Source organism: Salmo salar, chromosome 20, assembly GCF_965601325.2.
Source record: "Salmo salar chromosome 20, fSalSal1, whole genome shotgun sequence".
NCBI lineage: Eukaryota > Metazoa > Chordata > Actinopteri > Salmoniformes > Salmonidae > Salmo > Salmo salar.
The window spans coordinates 31,934,120-31,957,713 of record NC_138310.1 but is presented as its reverse complement, the minus strand read 5'-3'; the positions used below and the strand labels follow the sequence as shown (position 1 = coordinate 31,957,713).

Below are 23,594 nucleotides of genomic sequence, written 5' to 3'. Positions count from 1 at the left end.
ATTCTTCTTAAATCTTGAAGAGTCCCAGGAAAAGCCAGATTACAAAAGCTTGTTGGACACTTAATTCAAACTTTTTTCTTTAGCCTACTAATAGCCTATTGGAGGAGAGATGCAAGCTTGCTCTTGCTTGCTGAATGTAATATAGGCTACAGTACTAAGAACGGGCGGGGTGTTGGAAAGGAGAAGCCCACATTTTCCTATAGTAGGCCTATCTTAACACTGGGATACATCCTGACGAAATAAACCATATGAGTGGCCTGCTAAGGTACATTGCTGGTTCTTCTAAACTGTTGAGAATAAACCCAAACTGATCCAAATGGTTGCATAACCAGGCCTAGGCTGTGGGTATATGCAGTTATTTCGGCATGAAACTAAATAGGACGTTTGAGCTGTTAAAATTCGCCTACATCACTGTAGTTTACAACCTATGGACAATAATTGTGTATTCCCTTGATAACAATAATACATTCCTTGTTGCACTGTGTTGTCGTAGCCCAGGTATAATAATTGTCTGGTTTAAAAACGTAGACCTATGCCTAATCAAAAGGGGAACTTTGCGTGCCCGGGGACCACAGAGCACAGCCTTGAGGAACGCAGTACAGATTTGCCATTTCGTCAACTGTTAACTTTTTTTTCTTGCACTTTGACGGGTAAATATTTAGCTTATAGTCCTAATATTTAGCGAATGGCCAAATATCCATTAACGAATAGCCTAATATCTAGCTAATATTTAGCTTCTTACCTCGGCTACACATCACAAGCCTCTCTCTTCCAGCGGTTCCTGTGCAGTTATTCCTGTGCGTAACAGGCTATAGGCTACAAACCCTCTCCGCAATAGGCCATTCCTCTTATTGTGAAATCCCAGGAAAGCTATAGGCTGCAAAAGCTGGAGGCCATTTATTTTGATACTTTTTTTAATACTAAGCCTAATAGCCTATTCGGGGAAAGAAGCAGGCTTGTTTTTACTAATTGACGAATGTAAAACAGGCCTACAGCCAGGGGCGAAAATCTGATATCCACTTTGGAGGGGACAGTTACATGAACATTTCTCAAGAGCAATTCCTGAGGGGGACACCAAAAGTAGTGCTGTAACACATAGCCTACATTGTAATATGGTAAATGTATATTGAGGAACCAAAGAAATAAGGTGTTTGCCGTACTCCTAACTACCGGTACCCAAAACTACACAACTAATCACAACAGCAATACCATTGCCTTTAACAAATCTTAGTTCAGTCACCAGTTTAAGTTGAGAGTGGGGGTATCCATGGCATTTTCCAATTATGTTCCTATTTTACAAGTCAAAAAAATTGAGAACCTTTCATAATGTTACCAAACAAAGACTCAACAAACTTACCTGAGACTCCCTGTCTCTGCCAGTCTGTCCCTGCATATCTGTCCCCAACTCTGCTGTCTGTGTGCCATCTGTTGCCTGCTCTGCCTAATGACATCATTGTGAAACATTTCCATTACAATTTCATTTCTTTCTTATGAACATTTTATCAACTAGTCTTTGAGATATTAGGCTACTAGGGTTCTTACTATGCGTTTTGGTGTATTGAAAAATACTCTGATGTCCGTCTTTTATTTTTCTGCCATTTTTCTACCTGGCTGGCTACACACACAGTGTGTAGGTTATTTACTGTAGGAGATGGGCTTCTATCATCTTCTATCATTCTATATGGGCTTCGATCTAAAAGGTAGCTAGCAAATGTGAAACGGATTAAAATGACAAGAGTTGACAGCTGTATGAGTTCACCATTTACACAACATATGCTGCAACCTTTTGTAATTTTAATAGTTTGTCTCATATTGGCTGGCTTCCAACAATAGCTGAATTTGCAAAGCTAGCGAGCACCAATTCAGTTTCAGTGGTGTTTGCTATAATCTTTGCTACCCGGGTTAAATAAAGGTGAAATAAAATACATAAAAAAAGTTCCCTTGCGATAATTTAGCTTTTGCAACGAGACCATTAAACATATTTAAGACAATGGTAGATGAGAGTGTAGTTCTGTTCAGTTTGGACTTCAGTTTATCGCTAACCTTATCACAGGGACTTTGAAGCACTAACTTACATCATCTGCATGCTGATTCCATCTTTGACGACGCCACATAAATGGAATAGGTACTAGCTAGCTTAATAGTTAATATTTGCGCACTAGCTTTGCATATTCAGCTAGTGTGTGTGTGCGCGATTGACTGGATGAACCTCACGGCAGTTACGTAGCAAGCTAAGGAACTCGCAGTGGATCAAACCATTGTGAGGCAAAGGGCGGCGGGGTCGCAATCTTTTGAAACTTAAAAACGCGCTATTAAGTGTCTATAATCAGCACAATTGCTTTCATTGCGTATTATTAATACTATTTAAATTACATAGTTATGTTTCAGTGATATATTGAGGGGGACAAATCATATTTTTCCCAGGATGGGGGGGTCGTGTCCCCCCCGTCCCCCCCGGGATTTCCGCCCCTGCCTACAGCATGGAAAATCAATTTCGGGGAGGAGAGAAAGTTCATTGGTGTGATCACTTTTGGCCGGTTATGATAACATTGTTGCACTGATGCATCACAAATAGTTGCACAGGACATAGCCTAGATGAGCACAGAGAAAAATACCCAAAGGAATAGACAACCAATAGAAAAATGGAAATCACTTGTAAACCACTTGAGCAATGAGGCAATGACATTCCGTAAAATATGTGCAGGCTAAAGGGCGTTTGTTGTTGAATTGCTACATTTAAATACAAGTTGCTATGTTAGTTTTCATTAGGGCTACATGTACATTGAATTATTATTTGCAGTTGTCACTATGACCATGAACACACCCTGAAAACACTGAACCAGTATCTGTGCCTTAGTGACGTCATAAATTATCTTGTGGTACCACCTTATTAATAGGCAGCTGTGCAATAGGATATGTTGATCAGTTGATTGACAGGTGCAGGACTGTAAAACGATAAACTTCCTGTGGATGCTCACCAACGTTTTATAGTTATGTAGCCTAGTTGATCATTATAGTTATCGTTATAGGCTTGGTGGATGGCCCTTAACTCTTACACAACACAACTAGCGTAATTATCACAACATAACTACCTGTTGTAATGAATACTCATGGATAAAAAGGTGTAGATTCACACGCAGAGCGAGGCAGGTGTTTATTTCGCCTTCGCCTTCGCAGAAATCAGGAATCGTGGTCACAGGCAGGCAATGGTCATACACAGGTAGGCAAACAGGCAGGTGAATCAAAACTAGGACTGAAGGTTCTCACAAACGAGCTAGGAAAAGGCTTAGTAGAGTCAAAACGAACAATACCTCACAAAGGCACAAACAGAAAGAACTGAACTAAATGAGCTGATGAGACCAGGTAAGTAACTAACACAGGTGAAATCAATGAACAAAAATAAAAGACAGAGCTACGCTGAAGAACACAACGAAACAGAACACAAGGTTGACTAAGAAAATAAATACAGAACCTTACACTTGTAGGTCTAGCACTTTAGCGAACTTGAATGAAATACATATACAATTAACACTTACACTTGTTTACTTGACTTTTACACACTATAAATTGAATCGTTCAAATAATTTACTCTAGCAAATTTACCACGGGTGTACTGCAGTAGAGCAGTACAGCGGAAGTCAAATCCATCACTTCCGTTTTTTGGCTTTGCCCATAGCAACTTCAAAATGAGGTGGATAGTCCAGACAAAAATTTGGTTGTTAGTACTTTTGGTCATGTTGCTACAGACACGACCCTAGTCATTAACATTTTAGTCATTTAGCAGACACTCTTATCCAGAGCGACTTACTGTAGTGAATGCATACATTTCATACATATTTTTTTTTCTGCCATACTGGTCCCCCGTGGGAATCAAACCCACAACCCTGGCATTGCAAACACCATGCTCTACCAACTGATCCAAACGGGACCCGTTAATTATGTTGGCATAGTTGCTATGCAAAAGGACTGGTCTTCAGATCTAACCAAAATGGTTGCGAGGCAGGCTGGAAAACATGTCTTGTTATTTGCTAGTGTAACCGATGTGAAATGGCTAGCTAGTTAGCGGGGTGCGAGCTAATAGCGTTTCAATTGGTGACATCACTCGCTCTGAGACCTTGAAGTAGTTGTTCCCCTTGCTCTGCAAGGGCTGAGGCTTTTGTGGAGCGATGGGTAATGATGCTTTATGGGGGGCAGTTGTTGATGTGTGCAGAGGGTCTCTGGTTCGAGGCCCAGGTAGGGGCGAGGAGAGGGACGGAAGCTATACTGTTACATTGATGCTGTTGACCCGGATCACTGGTTGCTGCGGAAAAGGAGGAGGTCAAAATGGGGGTGAGTGTAACCGATGTGAAATGGCTAGCTAGTTAGCGGTGGTGCGCGCAAATAACATTTCAATTGGTGACGTCACTCGCTCTGAGACCTTGAAATAGTTGTTCCCCTTGCTCTACAAGGGCCTCTGCTTTTGTGGAGCGATGGGTAACGATGCTTCGAGGGTGGCTGTTGCCGATGTATGCAGAGGGTCCCCAGTTCGAGCCCAGGTAGGGGTGAGAACAGGGATGGAAGCTATGCTGTTACACTAGCTAACTAGGCAACTGCAGCTAACTCATTCACTCACGTCAAACTTTTAACCTGGAATGACAGTACACTTGCTGCATTTTCGTTTGTTTGAGCTTCTTTTCTATTAGTATTTACTTGGATTTGATTTCAACTGGCTCAGAAAAAAATAAGTTGTCTGGTCTGGGCACCATTCACTCTATGTACAGTACTAGCTACAGAAATCGAAATTCAAAAGTGAAACATTGTTTCTGAGGCAGGCAGACAGCTAGGCCTATATTAACCATGCTGTACCAAACGTAATGCTAAGCTGGAAGCAAGGGGAAATAATGTGAGTGTTGAGATAAATACAAGAGATGATTCGGACAGTAAAATTACCATGATATTTTTTTTTATGGAGGCGCAGTGTTCATTTTCAGATGGAACTGTTAGCAAGCATAGGAGTGTCTATGATGATGACCATTACAGCACGCCTTGGAACGCTGATCATCCAATCCATCCAGGATCCAAACAAGCAGTTTTATAATAGACAATTTACACATGGCTGCTCATTCATAAAACTTGCCATCCTTTAGGTCGTTACCTAGCAACGCACTACTACTACTACTTTTACAAATGCACTGTCCAGCCATGCAATTTATAAACTTGATCTCCACTGTAAAAAGCATCTAGACATTATCTCTGACATTTGCAACTTTGTTCAAAAGTGAAACATTGTTGGAAGTCCGGAGGAGACAGAGAGCCAGCTTTTCACAGTCAGTCGAAATCGTGAATCAGCATAATTTTTATGGATATATTCAAAGACATTTCAATAGAAAAAAAGGCAAAACGAAACAAAATGCAGCTAGTTTGCTGTCTTTCCAGCTTCAGTCTGAAGTGATTGTGTTAGCTGTGTTGTTGGCTAGCTAGCAGGGAGGAAGTTCATAGCAACCATTTTTGTTTACCATAGCAACCTGCAAAGTTCTGGAACTATCAACCAGCCTTGGTTAGTTTTACTTTACATGGCATTCAATATGAATAGAACTAACGACCAGAGAATACCTACGATTGCACTGGACAACAAGTGTTAGTGAATGTAGCATCACGTTTTGTTGAAAAATGTATAGTTTGAGAAAGAATCTTGCTTTTTAACGCTGGTAGCCCGTTGTGATAAAAATGCCATAACACATGGCCTCTCATGTATTATTGCATAATTAATATGTTCACAATTAAAGTGTTATATAATATATTCTACATCACACAGAAACAGTCATATTTCTCCAGACGTGTTTGGCTGGGCAAGGTCGAAAACATACACTTGGTAAATCAGGTCATAAAGAGATTAAATTCATTATTCATATAACCCAAAATGCTGTGTCTGAACACTGGAGGTGACTGCTGAACTTATGGGCCATTTGTCTTCTTGTTGAGGCATTAAAGCATATTAGCATATGATTGTAATTTCACACAATGTCAGGAGCCAACCAAGAGCGACAGCAGAGACAAGATAAGAATCAGCCTTGCCCTCTTAAGGAAGATTTCAAACAGGCTGTTCTGACAATATGGCTATGCTACTTTGCTTATCACTATTTGAATTGCATACAACCGAACTATGCATTGCCAGTTAGACATAAATTGTCTTTCCAAAATGTGCCAGAAATAATGTTAAGCATGAGCTTAAGAATTCTGAGTCACCAAACAGCAAAAATTGCAGGTGCTGTTTGCTATTTGCGGTCCTGTTATTGATACTTTGCTATGAATGGACAGAGTGCCTAAAGGGTCAGGTAGTGTGTCAGACGTGTGGATCCATATTGGAAATCATTTCTGTACTTGTTTCCTCAAGCTCTCTGCCCATCAACAATAGACCTATGGCTATTCAGAGCTGAGACCGATTGCCTTCGCACTCATGTACACTGCTCAAAAAAATAAAGGGAACACTAAAATAACACATTCTAGATCTGAATGAATGAAATAATCTTATTAAATACTTTTTTCTTTACATAGTTGAATGTGCTGACAACAAAATCACACAAAAATAATCAATGGAAATCCAATTTATCCACCCATGGAGGTCTGGATTTGGAGTCACACTCAAAATGAAAGTGGAAAACCACACTACAGGCTGATCCAACTTGATGTAATGTCCTTAAAACAAGTCAAAATGAGGCTCAGTAGTGTGTGTGGCCTCCACGTGCCTGTATGACCTCCCTACAACGCCTGGGCATGCTCCTGATGAGGTGGCGGATGGTCTCCTGAGGGAGACCTGGACTAAAGCATCCGCCAACTCCTGGACAGTCTGTGGTGCAACGTGGCGTTGATGGATGGAGCGAGACATGATGTCCCAGATGTGCTCAATTGGATTCAGGTATGGGGAACGGGCGGGCCAGTCCATAGCATGAATGCCTTCCTCTTGCAGGAACTGCTGACACACTCCAGCCACATGAGGTCTAGCATTGTCTTGCATTAGGAGGAACCCAGGGCCAACCGCACCAGCATATGGTCTCGCAAGGGGTCTGAGGATCTCATCTCGGTACCTAATGGCAGTCAGGCTACCTCTGGCGAGCACATGGAGGGCTGTGCGGCCCCCCAAAGAAATGCCCCCCCACACCATGACTGACCCACCGCCAAACCGGTCATGCTGGAGGATGTTGCAGGCAGCAGAACGTTCTCCACGGCATCTCCAGACTCTGTCACGTCTGTCACATGTGCTCAGTGTGAACCTGCTTTCATCTGTGAAGAGCACAGGGCGCCAGTGGCGAATTTGCCAATCTTGGTGTTCTCTGGCAAATGCCAAATGTCCTGCACGGTGTTGGGCTGTAAGCACAACCCCCACCTGTGGACGTCGGGCCCTCATACCACCCTCATGGAGTCTGTTTCTGACCGTTTGAGCAGACACATGCACATTTGTGGCCTGCTGGAGGTCATTTTGCAGGGCTCTGGCAGTGCTCCTCCTGCTCCTCCTTGCACAAAGGCGGAGGTAGCGGTCCTGCTGCTGGGTTGTTGCCCTCCTATGGCCTCCTCCACGTCTCCTGATGTACTGGCCTGTCTCCTGGTAGCGCCTCCATGCTCTGGACACTACGCTGACAGACACAGCAAACCTTCTTGCCACAGCTCGCATTGATGTGCCATCCTGGATGAGCTGTACTACCTGAGCCACTTGTGTGGGTTGTAGACTCCGTCTCATGCTACCACTAGAGTGGAAGCACCGTCAGCATTCAAAAGTGACCAAAACATCAGCCAGGAAGCATAGGAACTGAGAAGTGGTCTGTGGTTACCACCTGCAGAACCACTCCTTTATTGGGTGTGTCTTGCTAATTGCCTATAATTTCCACCTGTTGTCTATTCCATTTGCACAACAGCATGTGAAATTTATTGTCAATCAGTGTTGCTTCCTAAGTGGACAGTTTGATTTCACAGAAGTGTGATTGACTTGGAGTTACATTGTGTTGTTTAAGTGTTCCCTTTATTTTTTGAGCAGTATATTTGGGCATGTTCAATTTAAAAGCAAACACGTCTCTTTTATAAACTTTGTCAGGTTACAAAGAGTGTCTGAAAACGTAATAACATAAGAATAGAAGGTGAAAACCCTAGAGGATGATAGTGTGTAAGCAGTGTGTACATTGGTAAAGGGAGCTTTTTTGCCAGATATCTATAGAGAACTGACTGTGCAGTAGGAAGTGGTGACAAAGCATTTTTGATGAGAGAATTAGACATGCTTAGGTTGTTTCTTGAGTGTGTGTGTGTCTTTCTTTCTTCCCCCACAATAATTCCAAAAAGCACACTCCAAGCAGATTATTTTGTGAAAAAGAAACTACTGCAGTTATCGTCTAAACACAACTATATGCATACAAATATATACATGCACAGCATCCTTGATAGCCCTAAAACAACATTATTTTGAATATTATCAATGAAATCATTATAGAGTCTCCTCTTCATCCTTCCTCTCCAATAACCTCCTTCCACTAATTTACTGTAGGCCCAGTCGTAGTGGACTGCACTCTCCACTCTGCGTGTTCATGTATGGTGTACTAACTGCAGGCACAATGCTGCAGTAAATAACGGCTAAACGCTGATCAGATTGAAAAGAAGCCTTTTAACGATGCATGCCATCACACAACATGGACTACTATATTTCTATATAACGTATGAAATCTTTGTCACAGAGCACTTTAAAGTTCCATGGGTAAAGCCAGTAAAAGCATGCCTGTGGTGACAGTAGTCCCGGAAATAAAACTACTTTAGAGACCTTGAGAGGGAGAGCAGGGTGGAGTGGAAAAGAGTGACCCATCCTATCCTCCTCAGGCCATCACAGACAGCTATCTCATGGCATGTGTGTGTTCCAAGGGGAAACTTCCTGCCATTTCTGACAGTGTCATCTATATTTACTAGAGGACATTGTCCCCATCATAGCTTCCCCCTCATACACCTCAAATGTCCCTAAAGCAATCTTTCTTGAAAAGCTTTATTGTATACTTAGTTACATTGTATTATGAGGATGTCTCTGGAAGTTGGTCCTTTTGATGTTTTAACAGTGACACCCATGGAGATATGCATATCTAAAGACATGTAGATTTATCAAAACACATTCATGTCTGAGTACACTTGTACCTCACATGCAAATATGAAATTAAGAGAAAACAATGGTGTCCTCTGTTATTTATTTTTATAGCAACACATATAAAATGCATTGTTATTCAATGTTTTTCAAGGTTAATTCTGCATAGATTTGGAAACTAAATAAATTCAAGTCAATCGTGTATCGGCCTGCAATGTAGCCCGGGGTGCATACTGCCTTGTGTGCAGTGATTATAAACATTATTATGAATCCTGTTGTTTTGGTAAAGGCTCTAATCAACAGAATGCACAGTGGGTGTATAAAGGTTTGTCACTGAAGCTGATCAAGACAATGACAGGGGAATGAACACAGTTTTTGAACGCCTCTCCCCCTCTCTCTCGCTCTCTCTTTTCATCTAGGACGCCAGCTATGATCGGCTGCTCCTTTGTGGTGGACAGAAAATACTTTGGTGAGATCGGCCTCCTTGATCCTGGCATGGAAGTCTATGGAGGCGAGAACATTGAGCTTGGCATGCGGGTGAGTACAACAACACTAATTCATTTTGCTTATCAAATACATCCACATTCCTTTCCTATACTCAAATGGAGACATTTATTTTTGAGAAGTTACAACATGAAGGTATTACATCATAACCACACAAACAAAGTAGTTAGAAATGCCATTAGAAAAGTTGGGGTTGTTAATGAGTCTATTCAGCTAAAGCTGGTGGGTTTGGGTTCTGATTGCTAGATGGAAAGGAAAGGTTAGTGTGCTGGAACACAATAGCAGTCATTACAAATCCAATATTAGGTACAGTAGCGCCGGATCACTTAGAAGTCACTGGTGAAATTATTTATGAAATATATTTTCCCGTCTTTGGAATGGCTCATGATTAAGTTTCCTTATTTTTTCTAGCTTAAGGGTTACAGCTTAAGATTCAATACCCAGAGGCATCAACAGAGAGATGTTTAAACTCTGCAAAGTCAAAAAGTTTCTCAGATGGGAGGGAAAACCCTTAATGCAAATAAATATTCAGTCAACCCAAAGGCCTTAAAGCCCTATACTGAAAATGTAAAAATCTTTGCAGCTGATTTTAGTTGAATTTAACGCTTCATGCGGCTTGGTTGAAGAATTGGTAGCGTTTAAATTCAGAAAACGTTTCTCCTTAGCCAAGTGGAAGCACTCTGAATCTAAACTCACTCTGTGCTTATTGAAATGAGAAATGCTTGAAAGATCCTTCTTCATTTAATGTCATCACTTCCATTTCAAAATCTTCAGAATGCTTGAATGGTGCTTCAGAAGGGTTTCTGTAGCCTTTGAAAACTGACTCCAGAGGTGAGAGGATAGATCCTGGTTGGTGTATTGATAACTCAACCCCTCAGATGAACCTGAAGGCAGTGTTATAGTAGCTAATGACCGTCTCAGAGTCCTCATCATTTCAAGTGGACTAGCATAACATATCCTCATCAATAGCAAGGTTTCCCCCCCTCCCGAATAATAAGAGGCATTCAGACAATAATATGTTCTCCATGTCTCATTATGCAGTAAATGTTTGTTTCAGGTTTAATTCCAGTGAACAGTCACCTTCCTCATTGCTCCTAATGGTTATTTCAGTATTCGGTGTGCCATCCCGAATTTCAGTCTTCAAGGTTTATGTTATTCACCGGACCTGTCTTTACGCAGCAAACCATGCCACTGAGTGGTGGGTTCATAGGGTAGGAGATTCATTCAGACAAGGCCACTAAGTAGAGTGTTATAACAAACCCACTGGAGTGTGTGTTCTATACTGATGTACTCCACTTTCTTATTCTGCTCAGTTGGATGACTTGTGTCAGGTCTGACATTTGCACTGTGCTTACATAAAGTAATTGCACTCTCCTTGAGTCATGTAATAATAACTTAACACCAATGTCACAAACATCGGCATAACAGTCTCTCTTTGTCTTTCACCATAAAACCTACACAAACAGTATTTTTATTTCAAACCTTTTCTTTAGTTCTGTAATTGTGTGAAGAAAAGAAAATACATTATTATTAAACAAACAGGCTATTGATTTAATATACTGTTGAAGTCTGAAGTTTACATACACTTTAGCCAAATACATTTAAACTCAGTTTCTCACAATTCCTGAAATGTAATCTAAGTAAAAAGTCCCTGTCTTAGGTCAGTTAGGATCACCACTTTATTTTAAGAATGTGAAATGCCAGAATAATAGTAGAGAGAATGATTTATTTCAGCTTCTATTTCTTTCATCACATTCCTACTACTATATAATATATATATATATATATATATATATATATATATATATATATATATATATATATATATATATATATATATACTATATAATCTACTCAACAAATTGGATGCAGTCTATCACAGTGCCATCCGCTTTGTCACCAAAGCCCCATACACTACCCACCACTCCGACCTGTACGCTCTCGTTGGTTGGCCCTCGCTTCATACTCGTTGCCAAACCCACTGGCTACAGGTTATCTACAAGTCTCTGCCAGGTAAAGCCCTGCCTTATCTCAGCTCACTGGTCACCATAGCAGCACCCACTCGTAGCACGCGCTCCAGCAGGTATATCTCACTGGTCACCCCCAAAGCCAATTCCTCCTTTGGCCGCCTCTCCTTCCAGTTCTCTGCTGCCAATGACTGGAACGAACTACAAAAATCTCGGAAACTGGAAACACTTATCTCCCTCACTAGCTTTAAGCACCAGCTGTCAGAGCAGCTCACAGATCAATGCACCTGTACAAAGCCCATCTATAAATAGCCCAAACAACTACCGCTTCCCCTACTGTATTTATTTATTTTGCTCCTTTGCACCCCTACTTTGCACACTCATCTACTGTCAAATCTACCATTCCAGTGTTTTAATTGCTATACTGTATTTATTTCGCCACCATGGGCTATTTATTACCTTTACCTCCCTTATCTCACCTCATTTGCTCACATTGTATATAGACTTATTTTTCTACTGTTGTCACGGCTGTTTAAAGGATTGGACCAAGGCGCAGCGTATTTGTAATTCCACATCTTTATTAAACTGTGAAACTAAATGCAATACACCAAATACTTGAAATAACAAGAAAAACAACAAACCGTGACGCAGAGAGAAAACACACTACTCAAAATGAATCACCCACAAAAACAGGTGGGACAAACATCAACTTAAATATGACCTCCAATTAGAGACAACGACAACCGGCTGCCTCTAATTGGAGATCATACCAAACAAAACCAACATAGAAATACCAAACTAGAAACTGAACATAGAAATACAAAACATAGACAAACACCCCCTGTCACGCCCTGACCTACTCTACCAAAGAAAATAACAACTTACTATTGTCAGGACGTGACAACTGTATTATTGACTGTATGTTTGTTTTACTCCATGTGTAACTCTGTGTTGTTATGTGTCAAACTGCTTTGCTTTATCTTGGCCAGGTCGAAGTTGTAAATGAGAACTTGTTCTCAACTTGCCTACCTGGTTAAATAAAGGTGTAATAAAAATAAAATAAAAATAAATAAAAAATTCCCAGTGGGTCAGAAGTTTACATACACTCAATTAGTATTTGGTAGCATTGCCTTTAAATTGTTTAACTTGGGTCAAAGGTTTCGGGTAGCCTTCCACAAACTTCCCATGATAAGTTGGGTGAACTTTGGCCCATTCCACCTGACAGAGCTGGTGTAACTGAGTCAGGTTTGTAGGCCTCCTTGCTCGCACATGCTTTTCAGTTCTGCCCACAAATGTTCTATAGGATTGAGGTCAGGGCTTTGTGGTGGTCATTAAAATACCTTGATTTTGTTGTCCTTAAGCCATTTTGCCACAACTTTGGAAGTATGCTTGGGGTCATTGTCTATTTGGAAGACCCATTTGCGACCAAGCTTTAACTTCCTGCTGATGTCAAGAGATGTTGCTTCAATATATCCATATAACTGTCCTTCCTCATGATGCCATCTATTTTGTGAAGTGCACCAGTCTCTCCTGCAGCAAAGCACCCCCACAACATGATCCTGCCACCCCCATGCTTCACGGTTGGGATGGTGTTCTTCAGCTTGCAAGTCTCCCCTTTTTCCTCCAAACATAACAATGGTCATTATGGCCAAACAGTTCTATTTTTATTTAATCAGACCAGAGGACATTTCTCCAAAAAGTACGATCTTTGTCCCCATGTGCAGTTGCAAACCGTAGTCTGGCTTTTTTTATGGCGGTTTTGGAGCAGTGGCTTCTTCCTTGCTGAGCGGCCTTTCAGGTTATGTCGATATAGGACTTGTTTTACTGTGGATATAGATACTTTTGTACCGGTTTCCTCCAGCATCTTCACTAGGTCCTTTGCTGTTGTTCTGGGAAGGATTTGCACTTTTCGCACCAAAGTATGTTCATCTCTAGGAGACAGACCGCGTCTCCTTCCTGAGCGGTATGATGGCTACGTGGTCCCATGGTGTTTACACTTGCGTACTATTGTTTGTACAGATGAACGTGGTACCTTCAGGTATTTGGAAATTGCTCCCAAGGATGAACCAGACTTGTGGAGGTCTACAATGTTGGCTGATTTCTTTAGATTTTCCCATGATGTCAAGCAAAGAGGCACTGAGTTTGAAGGTAGGCCTTGAAATATGTCCACAGGTACACCTCCAATTGACTCAAATTATGTCAATTAGCCTATCAGAAGCTTCTAAAGCCATGACATCATTTTCTGGAATGTTCCAAGCTGTTTAAAGGCATCGTCACTTTAGTGTTTGTTAACTTCTGACCCACTGGAATTGTGATACAGTGAATTGTAAGTGAAATAATCTGTCTGTAAACAATTGTTAAAAAAATTACTTGTGTCATGCACAAACTATCTTTCCTAACCGACTTGTCAAAACTATAGTATGTTAACAAGAAATTTGTGGAATGGTTGAAAAACGAGTTTCAATGACTCCAACATAAGTGTATGTAAACTTCCGACTTCAGCTGTATACCTGCATGTACAGTACCAGTAAAAAGTTTGGACACACCTACTCATTCCAGGGTTTTTCTTTATTTTTACAATTTTCTACATTGTATAATAATTTTGAAGACATCAAAACTATGAAATGACACATATGGAATCATGTAGTACCCAAAAAAGTGTTAAACAAATAAAAATATATATTTATATTTGAGATTCTTCAAAGTAGCCACGCTTTGCCTTGATGACAGCTTTGCACGCACTTGGTGTTCTCTCAACCAGTTTCATGAGGTAGTTACCTGGAATGCATTTCAATTAACAGGGGTGCCTTGTTAAAAGTTCATTTGTGGAATTTCTTTCCTCATTAATGTGTTTGAGCCAATCTGTTGTGTTGCGACAAGGTATGGGTGGTATACAGAAGATAGCTCTATTTGGTAAAAGACCAAGTCCATATTATGGCAAGAACAGCTCAAATAATCATAGAGAAACAACAGTCCATCATTACTTTAAGACATAAAGGTCAGTCAATACGGAACATTTAAAGAACTTTGCAGTCGCAAGAACCATCAAGTGCTATGATGAAACTGGCTCTCATGAGGACCGCAACAGGAAAGGAAGACTCAGAGTTACCTTTGCTGCAGAAGATAAATTCAGTAGAGTTAACTGCACCTCAGATTGCAGCCCAAATAAATGCTTCACAGAGTTCACGTAACAGACACATCTCAACATCAATTGTTCAGAGGAGACTGCATGAATCAGGCCTTCATTGTCGAATTGCTGCAAAGAAACCACTACTAAAAGAAACCAATAATAAGAAGAGACTTGCTTGGGCCAAGAAACACGAGCAATGGACATTAGACCGGTGGAAATCTGTCCATTTGGTCTGATGAGTCCAAATTTGAGGTTTTTGGTTCCAACCGCCATGTCTTTGGGAGATGCAGAGTAGGTGAACGGATGATCTCTGCATGTGTGGTTCCCACCATGAAGCATGGAGGAGGAGGTGTGATGGTGTGGGGGTGCTTTGCTGGTGACACTGTCTGTGATTTATTTGTAATTCAAGGCTTACTTATTAACCAGCATGGCTACCACAGCATTCTGCAGCGATATGCCATCCAATCTGGTTTGCGCTTACTATCATTTGTTTTTCAAATGGACAATGACCCAAAACATACCTCCAGGCTGTGTAAGGGCTAATTGACCAAAAAGGAGAGTGATGGAGTGCTGCATCAGATGACCTGGCCTCCACAATCACCCAACTTCAACCCAATTGTGATGGTTTGGGATGAGTTTGACCGCAGAGTGAAGGAAAAGCAGCCAACAAGTGCTCAGCATTTGTGGAAACTCCTTCAAGACTGTTGGAAAAGCATTCCTCATGAAGCTGGTAGAGAGACTGCCAAGAGTGTGCAAAGCTGTCATCAAGGCAAAGGGTGGCTACTTTGAAGAATCTCTAATGTAAATTATATTTTGATTTGTTTAACACTTTTTTGGTTACTACGTGATTCCATATGTTTTATTTCATAGTTTTGATGTCTTCCCCATTATTCTACAATGTAGAACATAGTACAAATAAAGACAAACTCTTGAATGAGAAGGTGTGTGTCACAAAAAGAGCCGTGTTGAATAGACCAAACTGCAGCGGGAATATGGATGCTCATGTTTTAATTCAAAAAAGGAGTAACGCATCCACTGGAAAACAATATACACGACAGGAACAGTTTTGCAGGCACACAACATGCAGTGCAAAAACAACTACCCACGAAAACCAAACAAACACACACCTACTTATGGGACTCCCAATCAGAGGCAACTAGAAACACCTGCCTCCAATTGAGAGTCCAGCACCCAAAACTACACATAGAAAAACAAACCTAGAACCTATACCAAACTAATACACCCCACTACACCACACACAAAACCCCATAATACAAAACAAATATACCTCTGCCACGTCCTGACCAAATATAATAGAAATAATACCTAAATATTGGTCAGGACGTGACATTACCCCCCCCTAAAGGTGCAGACCCCGGAATGCACCTTAAAAGAAAACACAAAAAATCCCCATTACCCCAACAAAACCAAAAAGCAATACCCCCTAAACAATAAGGGAGGGAAGGGAGGGTGGCTGCCGTCAACGACGGCACTGTGCTACACCCTCCCTCCCTCCCCAACCCACCTATCCTGGAGGTGGCTCCGGTGCAGGACGTGGACCCTGCTCCACCCTCGGCGTCGTCCACTTCGGTGGAGCCGATAGCTGCGCCAGGCAGACGGACCCCTCGGGCCGGGCCGGAGGACAGGAGGGCCCCTCGGGCTGGGCCGGGGGACAGGAGGGCCCCTCGGGCTGGCCCGGGGGACAGGAGGGCCCCTCGGGCTGGGCCGGGGGACAGGAGGGCCCCTCGGGCTGGGCCGGAGAGCAGGAGGGCCACTCGGGCTGGGCCGGAGGGCAGGAGGGCCACTCGGGCTGATTCTGACAGGCCGGGCACCCTGGCAGATCAGGGCAGGCGGACCACTCGGGCTGGGCCGGAAGGCATGCGGGCCACTCGGGCTGGGCCGGAAGGCATGCGGGCCACTCGGGCTGGGCCGGAAGGCATGCGGGCCACTCGGGCTGGGCCGGAAGGCAGGAGGACCACTCGGCTGGACCGGAGGGCAGGAGGACCCCTCGGGCTGGACCGGAGGGCAGGAGGACCACTCGGGCTGATCCTGACAGGCCGGGCACCCTGGCAGATCAGGGCAGGCGGGCACCTCTGGCAGAACCGGGCAGTCTGGCCACCCTGGCAGTTCAGGGCAGTCTGGCCACCCTGGCAGTTCAGGGCAGTCTGGCCACCCTGGCAGTTCAGGGCAGTCTGGCCACCCTGGCAGTTCAGGGCAGTCTGGCCACCCTGGCAGTTCAGGGCAGTCTGGCCACCCTGGCAGTTCAGGGCAGTCTGGCCACCCTGGCAGTTCAGGGCAGTCTGGCCACTCTGGCAGTTCAGGGCAGTCTGGACACTCTGGCAGTTCAGGGCAGTCTGGCCACTCCGGCAGTTCAGGGCAGTCTGGCCACTCCGGCAGTTCAGGGCAGTCTGGCCACTCCGGCAGTTCAGGGCAGTCTGGCCACTCCGGCAGTTCAGGGCAGTCTGACCTCTCTGGCGACTGTTGACTGGCGGGCAGCTCCGACGACTGTTGACTGGCGGGCAGCTCCGACGACTGTTGACTGGCGGGCAGCTCTGACGACTGTTGACTGGCGGGCAGCTCTGACGACTGTTGACTGGCGGGCAGTTCTGACGACTGTTGACTGGCGGGCAGCTCTGACGACTGTTGACTGGCGGGCAGCTCCGACGACTGTTGACTGGCGGGCAGCTCTGGTGATGGTTGACTGGCGGGCAGCACTGACGACTGTTGACTGGCGGGCAGCTCTGGTGACTGTTGACTGGCGAGGCTGGGTTGACACACTAGACTCCTGATGCGTGGGGCTGGTATAGGACGTGCCAGCCTGGAGACACGCACCTCCATGCTAGTGCGTCTGGCGGGAAACACCGGACCGAAAGGGCGCACTGGCGGTCTTGAGCGCAGGGTTGGCATCACCCCTTCCGGCTCGATGCCTACTTCGCCCTGGCACATGCGGGGCGCTGGTACCTTGCCTACCGGCCTGAAAATCCCAGGCCTCACCACAGCCCCAACCCCAAAGCACGGGACCTGTCCAGTCTGCCCTACAAGGGTACGGGGAGCTGTCCTGGGGCTGTAATCTCGCCCCGCCAAATAGCCCTTGTGCCCCCCCCTAAAAAATTCTTGGGGCTGCCTCCAACATTCCTCCCTCACTTGCCTCTGTCCTCTTCTCCGGTGCTTGGTCCTTTGGTGGTGGGTAGTTCTGTCACAAAAAGAGCCGTGTTGAATAGACCAAACTGCAGCGGGAATATGGATGCTCATGTTTTAATTCAAAAAAGGAGTAACGCATCCACTGGAAAACAATATACACGACAGCAACAGTTTTGCAGGCACACAACACGCAGTGCAAAAACAACTACCCACGAAAACCAAACAAACACACACCTACTTATGGGACTCCCAATCAGAGGCAACTAGAAACACCTGCCTCCAATTGAGAGTCCAGCACCCAAAACTACACATAGAAAAACAAACCTAGAACCTATACCAAACTAATACACCCCACTACACCACACACAAAACCCCATAATACAAAACAAATATACCTCTGCCACGTCCTGACCAAATATAATAGAAATAATACCTAAATATTGGTCAGGACGTGACAGTGTGTCCAAACTTTTGACTGGTACTGTATATGAGTGGCTGAATAACATTCAGCTTTGCTTCACCGCCATACATATTGTATATTCCTTTAAAACCTCTTACATCTAGATGTTCCGCTAGCGGAACGCCTCGCCAATATCCAATGATAGAGCGTGGCGTGAATTACAAACACCTCAAAAATCCCAAAACGTACATTTTTCAAACATATGACTATTTTACACCATTTTAAAGACAAGACTCTCCTTTATCTAACCACATTGTCCGATTTCAAAAAGGCTTTACAATGAAAGCAAAACATTAGATTATGTCAGGAGAGTACCCAGCCACAAATAATCAGACACCCATTTTTCAAGCTAGCATATAATGTCACAAAAACCAAAACCACAGCTAAATGCAGCACTAACCTTTGATGATCTTCATCAGATGACACTCCTAGGACATTATGTTATACAATACATGCATGTTTTGTTCAATCAAGTTTATATTTTTATCAAAATACAGCTTTCTACATTAGCATGTGACGTTCAGAACTAGCATACCCACCGAAAACTTCCAGTGAATTTACTAAATTACTCACGATAAACGTTCACAAAAAACAAAACAATTATTTTAAGAATTAGAGATACAGAACTCCTTTATGCAATCGCGGTGTCCGATTTTAAAATAGCTTTTCGGTGAAAGCACATTTTGCAATATTCTGAGTAGATAGCCCGGCCATCATGGCTAGCTATTTTGACACCCACCAAGTTTGGCACTCACCAAACTCAGATTTACTATAAGAAAAATTGGATTACCTTTGCTGTTCTTCGTCAGAATGCACTCCCAGGACTTCTACTTCAACACCCAATGTTGTTTTGGTTCCAAATAATCCATAGTTATATCCAAATAGCTGCGTTTTGTTCTTGCGTTCAAGACATTATCCAAAGGGTGACGCGTCGGCGAGTATCGTGACAAAAAATTACAAAATATTCCATTACCGTACTTCGAAGCATGTCAAACGCTGTTTAAAATCAATTTTTATGCGATTTTTCTCGTAAAATAGCGATAATATTCAGACTGGGAGACCTTGTATTCGTTCAAACACTGAAAATAGAAAATGGAGTCTTCACATGCATGCACGCGCCCGTGACATTGTTCTCAGAACGACCACTTTCCAAAACCCCTACTGTTTTTCGCCCAGGGACTGCAGAGTCATCATTCCCCGTTCTGGCGCCTTCTGAGAGCCAATGGGAGCCTTAGAAAATGTCACGTTACAGCGATAAAGAGGCTATAGAAGGCCAAGGAATGGTCAGAGAGGGCACTTCCTGTATGGAATCTTCTCAGGTTTTGGCCTGCCATATGAGTTCTGTTATACTCACAGACACCATTCAAACAGTTTTAGAAACTTTAGGGTGTTTTCTATCCAAATCAAATAATTATATGCATATTCTAGTTTCTGGGCAGGAGTAATAACCAGATTAAATCGGGTACGTTTTTTATCCAGCCGTGAAAATACTGCCCCCTATCCTAAACAGGTTAATGGAATGGAGATGGGGAGCAATTATGTCTCCAAGGCCTACTCCATGAAACTGGTGAGTGAGAGAGACAGAGAGAGAGTGAGAGAGAGTGAGAGAGAGTGAGAGAGAGACAGAGAGAGACAGAGAGAGACAGAGAGAGATGGATGGATGGATGGATGGATGGATGGATGGATGGAAGGAAGGAAGGATATAGAGACAATGAGAGAGAGAGAGAGGGAGGGAGAGTTGCCATTTGGGATAGGCGTGATTGACAGGAACATGTTTAACAATTAGCCAGGGCAGCTCTCAGTAGCTGCCTGCTGCCCAGGACCATTTCACCACGGGCGTGGATGTAAGGCCAAGTTCACAGCCAAAGGTTATGGAGTATTGTAATTTACTGTGCATTCTACACTCCGTGTAAAAGGGTTTTCTGGGCTGGCACCTAGGCGCTGGCCTCTTTAAAAGAAGAGAAAGGTTAAGTTAAGATAGAGAGGGAGGGAGAGAGATAGAGAGATGTTGAGATGAGCTGGTGCTGGGTTCTTAGGCCACAGTGGTGTTTTGTGTGATTGTGGAGACCTTGGGGAAGCAGTAGCTGAATAAAACAAGGGCATTGGAGGGAATCAAGAGCAGAAGTATAAGATCTTGTTGGATTTTTTTCCATGTACGGTATAGAGATGTATTTACACTAGAGAGAAGAGGAGGAAAAGACAGATACAAGAGAGGTAGTCAATGTGTAAAAACAATAAGATACATTGACTATTGACATTAAAGTAAATGTTTCAGTACATAGCCTGGGTATGGGTTTAAAATTACACTCATTTGTAAGTCAGAGTGAACTGCATCAAAAATAAGCTACTTTACTACTAATATTTTATTGGAAGAGCTGCAATGGCATCGATAATCAACAACATTAATATCATGGCTAAAATACCTAAAGTATGTGTGAAATGTAGGTAATTTAGCCAAGATATTAATGATGTTGATTATCGATGCCATTGCAGCTCTTCCAATAAAATATTACTATTAAAGTAGTATATTTTTGATGCAGTTCACTCTGACTTACAAATGAGTGTAATTTGAAACCCATACCCAGGTGTCAGACATTAAAATATTGCTTACCTTGAGGCTGAGTTTGCAAAGAGAAAACAATGTCAAGAAGGAATAGAAATGATGAATTCTGCCAGAGGTGTCAATACACATTTATTGCGTAATGGTTTTTCCATCTCTCACTTACTGTTTGCTGATAAAGCATCTCATGAGACCACAACATCGCTCTTCATGTCCCCTCAGGTATATGTAGCTACAGTATACATACAGTACCAGTCATAAGTTTGGACACACCTACTCATTCAAGGGTTTTTCTTTATTTTTAACATTTTCTACATTGTAGAATAATAGTGAAGACATAAAACTATGAAATGACACATAAAGGAATCATGTAGTAACCAAAAAAGTGTGAAACAAATCAAAATATGTTTTAGATTTTTGATTTTTCAAAAGTAGCCACCCTTTGCCTTGATGTCAGCTTTACACACTCTTGGCATTCTCTCAACCAGCTTCACCTGGAACACTTGGAAAACATTCTTGAAGGAGTTCCCATAAATGCTGAGAACTTGTTGGCTGCTTTTCCTTCATTCTGCGGTCCAATTCATCCCAAACCATCTCAATTGGGTTGAGGTCGGGTGATTGTGAATTGAGGAGGCCAGGTCATCTGATGCAGCACTCCATCACTCTCCTTGGTCAAATAGCCCTTACACAGCCTGGAGGTGTGTTGGATCATTGTCCTGTTGAAAAACAAATGATTGTCCCACAAAGCGCAAACCAGATGGGATGGCGCATTGCTGCAGAATTCTGTGGTAGCCATGCTGGTTAAGTGTGTCTTGAATTCTAAATAAATCACTGACAGTGTCACCAGCAAAGCACCCCCACACCATCACAACGGCAGTTGAAGAAATTTCTACAATGTGGAAAATAAACAAAAACCCTTGAATGAGTAGGTGTGTCCAAACTGACTGGTACTGTACATACATACATAAAATATATCTAGGGGTCAAGAGTGACACGTGTTTGTAAAGGGTTTATCAAGAGTTACAGGGAGTATAAATACCTACTTATGAATTTGTAGATACAAATCAAATATGTCTGTCTGTAAGACATTTGTTAGTCTGTTACATTAGAAATAAATGATAAACAGACATATTCTTTATAGGTTAGTTCCCACCAAAATGGTCTTATCGGTATATAGGCACTATGCGCTCTGCAGGGTTTTCTTCAAGAATTCAGGTTTTACTCAGCCCCAATTTAACTAAACTCATCTGTGAGTGATCCCACCAGGGCACTTCTCTTGGGACAATCAAATTAATTCAACCAACCCAAGCCATTTTCACATGTATTTAACAAAAAACTTTGCAATAATTTCCTGAAAGCCCCTCTACCGTATCCACACTGGCTCTGGTTCATCCCTGGCATATGGTCATAATCTCACTTCAGTTGGAGAGGGAATTTGCTTAATTAAAACTCCAGAAACATCAACACAAAGTTGGAGAGGAGATGGACATCGCTCAACTCAGCTGGGTCCTCTCCTACCCAAAAGATAGGATACACTCCTGCCGCTTCACTTTCAGGGTTTGTTGTTCGGCAGGATATTTTCAGGTACTTGTAGAAAAGGGAGAAAAGGGAATCCACACAGTAGAAAAGAGAATCCACAGGTCTTTAACTAAGACTGTGTTCTTTTTTTGTTTCTTTTTTTACAGTTGAACATAATTGGAGGGAATTTGTGTCTTGAAACTTCAAACATTTCTGTAGTTAAAGAAAACCAGACAAAGATTGGTACACTATTGAACTTGGGTAATGCCAAAGCTTTCAAGTAAAACACTCACCGCTTTGAATTGTTGTTTTCAGATGCTGTGGCTAGTTTGTCCACTGTTTGTTCCTTTTACAGCAAATGTTCCTTTTATGCTCGGGAGACCGACACTCTGCCAAATGGATTATTAGAGGATAGTTCCTTTTATCAAAAACACAAGTCATTTTGCAATGGTGGTGGTGGTACATAGTTGTTTGCTACACATTTCAAGATGTCCTCACACTACACTTACCACAATTCATGTTGACCACAGAATTAAAATCACAATAGAGTTGATACTGGGAAGAGGGTACACAATCATAATATCGAAGAGAAGAGGAGATCTCTCTGTAGTGGTGTTTGCTTTGCTTTGCTTTCCTCCGTATCCCCACATACACAGCAAAGAGAGAGAGAGTCACCTTGAAAAGGTCAGCCCTGTCATTATGAGCCCATATTAAGCCTCAGCCATCTGTGGTAACCAGCCATTCAAGTTCCAGCCGCTGCTAAAGCTAAATCACCCAGAGGCCCACGTCCATCAGGCAGCAAATGACAAAGTAGCTGACCATATGTGGGCCCAGTAAAACAAACAGACCACTTAAAACCTGTTGGGGCTCGGGGGCAGTATTGAGACATTTTGAAAAAAATATGTGCCCATTTTTAACTGCCTCCTACACCAACTCAGAAGCTAGGATATGCATATTATTAACACATTCGGATAGAAAACACTCTGAATTTTCTAAAACAGTTTGAATGGTGTCTGTAAGTATAACAAAACTCATATTGCAGGCAAAAACCTGTGAAAAATAGATTTAAAAAAAATGTGAATTTTGTGACTGTACTATTTAGTGTCATTGTTTTATAGATACCATAGTGAGAAAGGATTCATTTCGCAACACCTACGGTTTCCACTAGATGTCAACGATCTTTATAAAGTTGTTTGAAGCGTCTATGATAAACAGAGAGCAAATTA

At 42.6% G+C, this 23,594-nt stretch overlaps 1 protein-coding gene across 2 annotated transcripts in view; it reads left to right on the top strand.

The window, feature by feature from the left end:
• The window catches only part of LOC106580456 (polypeptide N-acetylgalactosaminyltransferase 9), a 141,142-nt gene that overhangs the window by 66,898 nt on the left and 50,650 nt on the right, over positions 1-23,594 (top strand). For both annotated transcript variants that reach the window (XM_014161543.3, XM_014161544.3), the window contains one exon: positions 9,508-9,625. In XM_014161543.3, the coding sequence (XP_014017018.1) occupies positions 9,508-9,625 (118 nt within the window). The remainder of the gene's footprint in view (positions 1-9,507; positions 9,626-23,594) is intronic.